The sequence below is a fragment of the Medicago sativa genome, chromosome 1 (assembly GCF_051527215.1).
Source record: "Medicago sativa cultivar Bolivia chromosome 1, Bolivia_mono, whole genome shotgun sequence".
In the NCBI taxonomy this organism is placed as follows: Eukaryota; Viridiplantae; Streptophyta; class Magnoliopsida; order Fabales; family Fabaceae; genus Medicago; species Medicago sativa.
Window position 1 is genome coordinate 5,794,060 of NC_140749.1, and position 11,786 is coordinate 5,805,845.

The 11,786-nt window shown below is 32.9% G+C and overlaps 1 protein-coding gene across 1 annotated transcript; it reads right to left on the reverse strand.

Annotated features, from left to right (window-relative positions):
* Positions 1-4,121: 4,121 nt before the first annotated feature.
* LOC146952039 (Protein kinase family protein) lies at positions 4,122-11,490 on the reverse strand. The gene is made up of 12 exons (XM_085757746.1): positions 11,188-11,490; positions 10,461-10,635; positions 10,255-10,338; positions 9,354-9,595; positions 8,626-8,848; positions 8,150-8,314; positions 7,928-8,059; positions 7,423-7,536; positions 6,113-6,157; positions 5,442-5,520; positions 4,821-4,877; positions 4,122-4,623 (listed from the first exon to the last, which is right to left on the reverse strand). The coding sequence occupies exons 1-12, from the start codon at positions 11,373-11,375 to the stop codon at positions 4,565-4,567; spliced, it is 1,563 nt and encodes a 520-aa protein (XP_085613872.1). The 5' UTR covers positions 11,376-11,490; the 3' UTR covers positions 4,122-4,564.
* Positions 11,491-11,786: the final 296 nt, after the last annotated feature.

The window sequence follows — 11,786 nt, forward strand, 5'->3', positions numbered from 1 at the left end:
GAGACGGTGTTATTGTTGTTGGAACAAAAAGAGAATGCAGTTGTCTGCGCTTTTACACGTGTCGTGGGACCATCACATGCCACGTCACTTTTAGCCTTTCATTACGAACGTGGTTATCCTTCTATGGTAGATATTTTCATTGAAGCATCCAAAATATCTCTTCTCTTTTTTTTGTTTGATCAAAAAAATATCTGTTATCCTTTCTCCCTCACATTTCTTAATCTTATGATAATCATTAATATTTAGTATTTTATGTGGCGTGGACATTACTGAACTTTGGAAATATTTATTCTTTCTTACTCACCATATTTTTATTCTTTTTTCAAACATTGTATTTTTTATTTATTATTGTAATACATTTATAGGAGGAGATATGAAAATAATGTACTTCTTCTTTTTGGGGCTGGTCTAGATATTTTATCTATGCATCTGTACTTTTGTCTGGCGAAACTTCTTTTGGAAGGGATTGAGTGAAATAGGTTGAAAACGACAAATAGATATTTTGAAGTTTACTTGCATCACATATAAATGAGGTGGTTTAAATGCTCTTTTGGTCCCTTAAGTATTTAACAGGTATCGCTTTGTTCCCTTAACTAAAAAAAAGATTGTTTGAGTACTTTAAGTTTTCTTTTTAATCTCGTTTTGGTCCCTTCTGTTAGGTTTCCGTTAGGTTTAATAAAAAACGTTAATTGTGGACATGTGTCACCTTGTCATTGGCTCTGAGATTTTTTTTTTCCAAAAAAAAAATTTACAAATTTTTTTTTCTAAAATTTTAATTTTTTTTTGTAAAATAGAAATTCCCAGAACCAATGACAAGGTGACACGTGTCATTTTGTCATTGGTTTTGGGAATTTTTGTAAAAAAAATATTATTATTATTTTTTGTAAATTTTTTTTATTTTTTGTAAAAAAAAATCTCAGAGCCAATGACAAGGTGACACATGTCCATGAGTTCACGTTTTTTTTAAACCCTAACGGAAACCTAATAGAAAGGACCAAAACGAGACTAAAAAAAACTTACTCAAACAATCTTTTTTTTAGTTAAGGGACCAAAGTGATACCTGTTAAATACTTAAGGGACTAAAAGAGCATTTAAGCCTAGTTTTAAGTGAAGTAATTTATTGTTGGGGAGTTTGGGGAACCGGGAGATGCAATGGGATAAACGTTTAAGGACGAATGCTAAGGACATTCTTTTTTCAACACTCATTCTTCTATTGGATAAAATCAATGTATGACCTACTATTTTAAATAGAACCTATTTCCAAAGTGTGAGACCCACCAAGATTTAAGCCAATTAGAAAGTGGGTGTTGGAGAAAGAGTTGAAAAGAGAGTGTTGCTAGCACTACTCAACTTCTAGGACTTTTAAAAGACTTAGATATCAAATCTCCACCCAAAACCCTTAAGGTATCAGGTATATGGGTCTCGTCTCTTATATATCAAATGTTTCCTCCATTCGTAGTCGATGTGAGATATTCTCACACTAGAAACACAACAATCTCCCCCTTAAGTGTGAGTCGCCCACATCACTAACCTGATCCACACAAGGATCCTGCTCCCACCCCCCCCCCCCCCCCCAATCGAGCCTAACCAGGACTTTGATAGTGTGAGTCACCCACATCACTAGCCTGATTCATACAAGGATCCCGTTCCCGCCCCCACTGAGCCTAAACAGGGTTCTGATACCAGTTGTTGGAGAGTCCGGGGAGCGTCAGGAGCAGCAATGAGTTAAACGTTCATGACCACTAAGAGACTTAGACAACATCTCCACCCAAAACCTTAAGACAATGGGTATATGAGTCTTCTCTCTTATATATCCAATGTTTCCTTCATTCTCAGTCGATATGAGACATAATCACTCACACTTGAAACCCAACATTTATTTCTAAATCAAATAAGCAGAAATATATTTATTTTTTTACTTAAATGGTGCTACTAGAAATGCTTACTTGGTTACAAACACAAATAAAAAAGATTTAGGCATACATTCATAAATAAATAAAAAATTAAAAGAAAAAATTAATTGTATGATGACTAACCTATTGCTTATTTATTTTTCTTCATTTGTGTCGGTATGCACAAGCTCTTTTATTTATGTTTGTGGCTAAGTACCACTTACTCTTGTGAAAGTTTAACAAATACAAATAAAATAATCTTCTTTCTATTTCCTTTTCACAAAGTATTAATAATTCATTTTTACTTCATTTAATGCATTCTTTTGATTTATCATGTACAAGACCAAGTTGCTGGTTTGGTCAACTTGGATACATTTTGGATTTTATTTGATTTAATTGAATTTATCTATGTACAGATGTATTTGTAAGACAATTTGAAAGAGTTTACAAAAATAATTTATGATACGATAATAAACTATTTTTAAGCTTTTTACACATGTTCTTTTGTTATAATTTATAAAAATATTTTATAGTTTATGTAAAATTATTTGATTCTATTTAAAATTTTGTTATAAAAAAATTATTTGATTCTATTTAATATTTTGTTATAAAAATAGTTTATAAATAAACGTTTATATCCCCTAAAAAAACATTTATATTATAAGTAATGTCATTAATAATTACATAATTGGTTATCCAACTATGAGATGAACCTGGTTTAGTTAGGAATGACAAACTAGGTTGGTCTGTCTTGTTTTGGTCCGCTTTGTTTTTAACTTGTCAAAAACAAGATGAAGCAGGGGCAGACCAATTTAATTGACCGAGTTTAAATTTTTACCTTCATTCTGCTCTTTGGTTGATGACGGGTAGTCGGAACGATACACCAAACAGTTTTTTTAATTTTTTTTATTTATATTAATCATAAAAATTCATAATTTTGTTGTTGTTAATACTAAAAATTAAAAAATATGAAGAGTTTTATTTGAGGAGAAGAAATATAGTTTTATTAACTTGATTTGGCTTCTTTTTTTAAGAGTTTAACTTGATTTGTTGATGTAACCAAAAAATCTCCAACAGCATAATGAATAGCAAGCAATGAACTAATGATATAGTGTTATAGTATAATTCACGTGATCTCTCATTAACAACTTTGGACAGCCCCCTTGTCAAAAAAAAAAAAAAAAACTTTGGACAGCTCCGTCCAAAGTTGGTAGCTTTTATTAAGCTAGTATTCTTTGGACAGCCCCGTCCTGCCTTTTCAACGAGTTAAACTAGATATAACAACTTAAAATATCGAGTTCAAAATATCAATTCAATCCGTCTAATTTTACTGGTTAAACATAAGATATAGAGTTCAAAATATCAATTCAATCCGTCAAATATTACTGGTTAAACAAGAAGCTCAATCCGTTTTGCCACCACCCTAGTTAGATTGGTGTATAATTTCATCTTGTACCAAAACATTATTAGATTATTATGCCATTTTCCTAGCTTAGGTTTTGGGATTTGGAGTCGGCTGGGGGTGGCATTTGACAAGGGTTAGAGAAGAAAAAAAGAAGAAAAATGCTTGGTGGTATAAGCAACAGGACGAACTGTGATTATGTGAATCCACAAAATCACGACAAATTCCAAATCCGTTGGCTGGATAGTAAACAACGACCGAGAAAGAGACGTAAGACAAATCATATTAGCTACAAGCTTAAAAAAATGAACAAGCTACAAGCTTAAAAAAAATGAAACTGGCAAAGCTCAAAGGAACATTATATTTATGTTTATTACTTTTCCACCCTATAAGTTTCTTGTACGCCCTTTTCGGATTCTAAAATCCAAAATGTTTCAACATGTTTTTAAAAGTTTTTATGGGATGTTTATGTCGTTTGAATTCTATAATCCAAACCGCTAGAAAAAAAAAAGTCTATATTTTTTTTTTTTTTTGAAAGAAAAAACAGTCTATATTTATATATTAACAATAATTGGGTCAATTTAAAATGTGAAGCATCTTGCTAAGCATCATTATCATCCAGATCCTGATTATTTCCCTTTTTGTTTAGGCTTTCAGGAACTTTTTACTGCTGTTGACATTCATTCTTTTTCGTTTATTTATTGATTTTAAGAAAATGTAGTACATTCTCAATAAGAAAAGTGATTCGAGTATAGTAGTTTACGACGATGTTTGATGCAGCTATGCTTAGAAACAGCTACACCAAACACACTGACAATTGGTTTATCTTTCTTTGAATATTCAACCAGAATCATATATTACTAGGGTGTGACCCCGTTATTATTCTTAAGACAAAAAACAAAAATTGTTTTGCAAAAGTTCAATCAAAATATCTGTATACCAACAAAAATAAGAGCCAAAATTTTTTCTATACTTAACAGAATAATTGACTGGATTTGACAAGACGGAAGTGGAACTGTATATGAACAGAATAGGCTTTGACATCATGCCAAAGGACAATCATAGTTTGAGAGCTTAGAAAGCAGAGGAAATGAGCCCCCCCTCCCCCCTGGCATCAACTCCCCCATGATTCATGACCTTACTCCAGTCCTGCCTGCATTGAATTTTTAATATGCTTGCTTCTAGCATATAGTTGTCTACAATCTTCACATGCCAAGCTTAAATTAATAGAATACATGATCCAGTAAAATGCAAAACAAGCAGTTTTGATTCAAGTTTCTGGCTTCGGTTCACTTTCTGGAATGGCAGTATCTTGCAAATCAATCCTCCCTGCATGAATACTGCGTGTTAAAACATGTGCCTTACAATAATGGTTTTTAACTAATATTAATATTGGACTATTGGTCACTAGAAGATACAAACTGCTAAAACCAAGTGTTGTTGCATCAGAAAAAATTAGAACGTGCGAATTTGCAATGCCTCGAGTTACCAGTGTACATACGTGCATTGAGTATGGATAATCATACCTAACAAGGAAATCAAGGAAGGAGATTTTGATGACCCGTTTACTCTTATATCTTCATCTGCAAAATACAATGTCAAAATCTGAGGAGGGATACTAAAAAATTAAAGCAGCAAATGACAGTTGTTTTAGTCAACAAGTATTTGTCGTATTCTTGGTCATCCTAAGGTGCGGTTATTTTATTTGTCCGAGTAATCTTCCTAGGCCATATTTACAACAGTTGGATTTAATGGCACGAAAACACGTTTCTTTACCAGAAATTATTTTGTTCTCAAATGCATTTCCCAGATTTTATTCGTAAGAACTATTAGATTTAGATGCCATCTTTTTGTGCCATTTTATGTTGCTCTATCATATGGTCTAATACCTGTTCCACAACAAATGTCAAATACCAAGAAATCTAGCAACTGTCCTGCATCACCCCGTCTTTATTGAGCTGAATCTTAGTTCATTCATTCTCTTATCTCAGTCAGTCAGTCATCTCCCAAGTTTAGTTAGCAAAATAAATTATCTTAGTCTCCCAGCTTTCTTATATAAACGTAAATCCGAGAAATCACCAAATACGAATAAAATTCCAAAATTACGTTTTGTCCTGACAAAGTATGGAGCACCCAAAGTTGCATACCTGTACTTTCAATCGATTTAAGGATGTCCGATTTCTTAAATGTATATCCTATGAAATTAGTGTCTTTGGATGTCAACATCTGCAAGTGTTGAAAACAAATATCACAACTTTTCAACTTTAAATAAACAGTAAATTATCAAGGAAGCAGGAAGCTGTTCAAAAACAACATCAGAAGTGTTTCAGCTTAAAAAAAAAAAACTACTAAAGCAATGATTCTATAACAAATTTGATAATAACACAGAAATAGAGGACAACAGATTTTGCTAGACCTCTCTACTCCAGCAGAATGTACTAACTGTTCATCAAATTAACATTCTAAACCAACAAAATGTTGTCAACTAAACTATGACCATATGTAAATGTAACAAGAGGCAGACATAATTATTTTTAAGAAAAATAAAGGGTACCCAAAAATAAATTGTCTAAGTTATTATTAGTTAAAGAAATGGTGCAACCAAAAGGAAGTGTTCTTTTTTTGTATATCTGCAATATGCCCATATGCACCGGCACACACACACACAGATATATATATATATATATATATATATATATATATATATATATATGGCATGGAAAATTTCAAAGACACCAGCAGATGTGCAACAATTAAAAGTCCAAAGCATGGATGCTCTAGCTAATGATCTCGATAAATCAAAAGGTTAAAAAAATACCTTTCTCCAGGGTCCCACAGTTTCTGTTACGGATGGTGGGCCAACCTGCCAATTATGGAAATCACAAGTTTAGGTGCGCTTCCAAAGTATGAAAATACTCCCTCTGGTCACATTCATAAGCAAAACACAACTTTTTAGATTCATTGAATAACTAATGTATTTGGTCTATAAATGTGACTAGATACGTTAATTATTCCATGAACCTAAAACGTTGATTTTTGCTTATATATGTGACCGGAGGGAGTAGAAGACATAAATCAACTAAAATGTTCAATACTACCCAAAAGCTACAGTTTCGGAAAATATTCTGTTACCGACTCATTGTCTGCACATGATAACAAAATTGAAAGGAAAGGTCCAAATAACTCACGTGGATCCCATCCAGTGACATGAGAGGAAAGTGGGGTCTGGACCCTTGAATACAAAATGGGTGAGGGGTTTTTTATATGAAAAATTTCAAGGGTGAGATTTAAAACACGTGAAAAAAAAAATTGAGAAAATCCAGTATAAAAAATACTTCTTTGGAAAAGATTAAGGAAACAATTTCAAACGAAAAAAAAGTTTAAGCTTATATTTAGTCTGCATTTTCTTTATCACTTCGAAAACTAACTGATTTTATAGAACCAACAACAGCTACAAAACCATTTTCCCACTTGCTGGGATCAATTAGATGCATCCAACAAATATCACAAGGTCCTAATATGAATCACATCTGACTATAAACCATTTATGGCATGGATCACCAATTCTTATAGAATCATTAAGAATTGGTTTAAGACTGTTATTGCCGTAAATCAATGTTAATATTACATTAATATATAGATACAAAGAGACGGTAATTCATTTTTGCTTTTTAGAATTAAAACTGTAACCATTTACTGTAATCTACCCAACAACTCAAACTTTTAGGAACATTGATCATTAACAATGTACTACAGGTTTTATGATCCAACATTTAGTAGTTGGATCCTTATTACCCCCCTTCTAAATACAATCATGAAATTCTGCTTGAGCAGAAGGCAAAGTGGGGTTTATGTGTCTTCCATGCAAGAGACCTGAGGGTGGCCATAATTAAACAGTAGCAGGAACAATAATTTGCACTGTGTTGAAGATGGGGACCAAAATTTAGTGAATGCATATGATATAACTAAACCATTTAGGATATTATCTTGCACATGCATAATGACACATTTTCTTTACCTGTTCCATATGTTGGCAATCAAATGATTTTAGAGCTTACCACAAATTATAGCATGTGAATAAATTTCACTCATTTCGAATTCACAAACTTTCCTGTAATATGTACTTACATCAGGAAACTTTTCAAAGTTCTGTGTGTCCAAGTCTCCAATGACTGTAGGTTTATATGCAGCTTCCAATTCATAAAGCATGTCCCATTGAACACCCCTGAACCATGGATGAGCCTGAAAAACAAGTGTACTGTGTTTAAAATTGACTTATGCAAGTTAGTAGTATTTGGAATCTTCTAACAGCATAACACTAACTGCCTGACATATGAGGAATCATCAATTTCTTAACTAGAATAAATAGGTTGAGAGAAGGAAAAACAAACAAGGAATATAGTTAGTATTTTAATGAATTGTCATTACAAACCGGCTATGTGTGTTCGGTTTCGCAGTAGAGTATTATAATTGATTTTGCTTCCTGTCAAACATGATTTTAATGAAAATAGGAAATTGAAAGCAAACAAGAAAACAATTCAAAAACAAATCAATTATACAAAAACAATTCCATTCAAAATCGCATTTTTCGAGCAGTCACCCAAACACACATCATTCTCATGAGAGATGTTACCTTTATTTCGTCTACTCCTCTTGTTCCTAGTCTTGTGTCAACGTCACATAGTAAGCGACAGATGAGATCCTTAGCTTCGGCTGATATCTTGGGTTCTTCAGGGAATTTCAGGCATGTTTTCCAGTTCACAATCTGACACAAACAACACAGGAACACCAACTTGTTAGGAAAAATTAATTTAGAAGAAATAGAGAGGATATAAAATTCAATCAACAGCAATACCTTACGGCAGGTCATCCTGGGATCATCAGAACAAAATGGAGGATATCCAACAAGCATCTCATACAAGATTGCCCCAAGAGACCACCAATCACACTCTATTCCATACCCCTTCTTGAGTAAAACTTCAGGGGCCATGTAATCAAGAGTTCCAACAGTTGAATATGCCTGAAGTGTAAAGTTGATAAAGTTAACAGACTTCGTAGTTTAGATATCAAACAAAATTGCCCCTTAATATTAAATAGTAGTGGCTTGATAAATTTTCAATAAAAAGTTAAAACATTTTTGGATTTGATTGTTCTCTTTTTTGAAAAGAAAAAGAGTTCCCTGGAAGATTTTGATTATAAACAGTTTCCAATACCAAATAAATTAATTCAGACAAACACTTAGACACTAATCCATACGCTTCAACTATTTGTCTGTTACAACAATGGGTACACATGACATACTGAGGAACTTGACATAGGGAAGACTCATACCAATGCACGGCGATTACGCTTCCACGCCTGTAATTGTTCCTTTGGCATCAACCAAGGGGAGACAAAATTATATTCAGTTTCACTAGTTGATTCTTGACCGTTGAAATCTTCATTTTCCAATAAAATTGTTGAATACTTGTCATCAAGAGTCTTGCATAAGCCGAAGTCTGAAAGCTTCAAATGACCATTTTTATCCAGTATAAGGTTATCTGGTTTTATATCCCTACAAGCAAAATACCGTCAACTCAACTCAGCATAACACTACTTACTCTCAATAAATTTCAAAATATTCCCTCAGATACATGTTGGTATGTTACATATAATCTTATGTAAGTGGTAAATGTGGCTTTGATCACCTGAAGACAAAACGTTATTGGAAGACCAGTTGACTGTACAATAATTTAATATAATCATTTCACAACAGCATAAAAGTGGACAATGATTGGAGTGTCCCTGACTATAGTCCTTTAAAGTCTGATGACAAGCTAAATATAAGTCACATAAGCTCTACTCAACATCTGCATTCCTTGTTAGTATGGTAAGCTGCTTACAAGTAAGATACTTCTTTTTGCTACTTCAGAGCAGTGTTTTATTTTTTTAGACCAAGCCGTGAGCTAAGTTTTACCTCCCAAGTGTTCTCTGCCTACAACTCATAGTCTGTTATGCTGCATAAACTGGATATTGCCAACCAATAGAACAAAAATTGTACAATTTGAAATTAGCCATACCTATGTACATAGTTGTGCTGATGTATTGAGTTGATAGCAAGAATACTTTCGGCAATGTAGAAGCGAGCAACATGTTCAGAAAGAATATCTTCTCTCATTAACAATGTCATAATATCACCACCAGGTAAATATTCCATGATGAGATATAGGAAATCTGAATCTTGGAACGAATAATGGAGTTTTACTATGCATCTGCTATCAACCTCTGCCAGCAAGTTCCTCTCAGATCGTACATGTTCGACCTAAATTAGAAGAATGACATCACGATGTAAATATAAGCATGCTAATTGATTCTAAACTCCAAAGGAGAGACTAACTTCATAGATGGTTTTTTGTATTCTGGCATTGAAATTCTTAACCTGTATATAATTATTAAACCCAAAGCTTACAAGTTACAATGATTATTTTACTCGATTTTTATCCATTATCAAAGTACATATGAAATCAGCTTCATGATCATGACTGATAAATAAAATTGCGAGACAACATAACTGCTAGAAACAGCATGAAGGTATAAAGAAGAATCAAGTTTGGTGATTGCACAGTGCCTTCTAGTAAAATAAACAGAGTTACAAAAATAAGATACTATTTGCTGGTTAACAAATAAGAAAAACTATACAAAATAAATGCATCCATGTAACATCAGTTTACTAACAAATCACAATTATATGCTGATAGCTGAAAACTATCAAGGCATCCCAGCTGGATAGATTAATGATTTTGAGAGTTAAACTCAAATTTTACCATATATGCAAAACAAAAGTCAAACCATCACAATATCAATTAGTTTAATTAGGGAAGCATTAATTAATTGTAGATTTTGCTGCTTTTCTGTGGTAGCTGGTGTATTTTTTAAGATTAATTCATTAAATTAGTATGTGCAAAATTTGACAACTGGTACCTGTCCACGGCTAAGCATCTCTGACTTCTTCAATTTCTTCATGGCAAAAATCTCTCCAGTACTTTTAGCACGGCATAATCTCACCTACATTTTTCAAAAAGCAAACAACTTACACTGATGCACGAACATACTTTAAGATCATAATAACAAGCAAAGACTACATCAAAGAAACTACAAGTATATGAAGTAAAATTGTGTTTCTGTACCTCGCCGAAAGCACCTTTACCAATTACTGTTAATTGCTCGAAATCATCGATTCCAATTTTACGTCTCTGAAGCCTCATGTACTCGGTTTCTTTACGCTCTAAATTCCTCATCATCACCTCCTGCTCTTCCGCTGGTAATTGAGATTCCTGCACTTTCCGTTGTAGTGCTCTGCGCCTGGAAAACAGAGCAATAACAAAATTCAAATAATAACTCGTCATAATATTAAATAAATTCAACATACCACTATCATAATAATCACAGATAAACTACATGTTTAAATGCAAATAATATTATAATTCGCATATAATCTATTACTATTGATACATAATCTATAATCTAAAAATCTATTACAATTAAATTATAAATTAAAAATCTAAAAATCACATACTTCATGAAACAGAGCAATAACTAATTTCAAATAATAACATTTGATATTACTTACATAAATTGTTATTCTACATTACATTATTATAATCATCACATGTACCAAATCATAGATAAACTAAATGTTTAAATTCAAATAATCTTATAATTAACACATAATTTAAAAATCTATTACTGTATGCTAAATTAATAAACTCTTTGCTGAAGGATAATTGATTAATCTACACAAAATATAAACTAAACTTAAACAAACTATTAAATACCGAAGATCATCACAAAGCGAAAGTAATAAATACGAAAACGAAAACAGTGAAATGCGAGTTAGGTAGTTATGTTATGTACCTATCTTTGCGATCCTGCAATCCTTGAAGATAATTCTTATAATGATTCTCGATGAATTGTTTAGCAGCAGCAGCTTTCTGTTTCGTTACCGGAGAAGAAACCGATACATCGGTGCCGGAGTCAAAGTCACCGCGATCATACTTCATGTTAAGAGCTCCGAGACGAACGGTTCCATCGTAACCGTCCATTCCGATCGGCGATCACGAGATCTAAGGTTGCGAATGCGATGATGATGAAGGAGGTGTTGTGTAGAGTGAGGGAGGTGCAAGTAGTATTAATGTTGTTGGTGGTGTGAGTGGGAACGAAGGAAAGAGAGGAAGAGGGAAGTATTTGTTGGAAATGAAAAAAAAAAGTGCTTCAAAGCTGTAATGAAGCTGTCTTATCTGTAACTATGAGTTGTCTTTTCTTAATTTTTTATTTTTTAATATTTAAAAAATGGCTCGGTAAATATAGAGGGAGAATTAAGACCCTATTTTGTCTTTTTGATTAGTTGCATTACACCATAGTCAATGTAATGCTCTATAGACTAAGCCTGTGTTTGGTTGAGGTGAAAAAGAGAAGAGAGAAGTTGGTGAGAGAGAAGTTGGAGAGAGATAGCT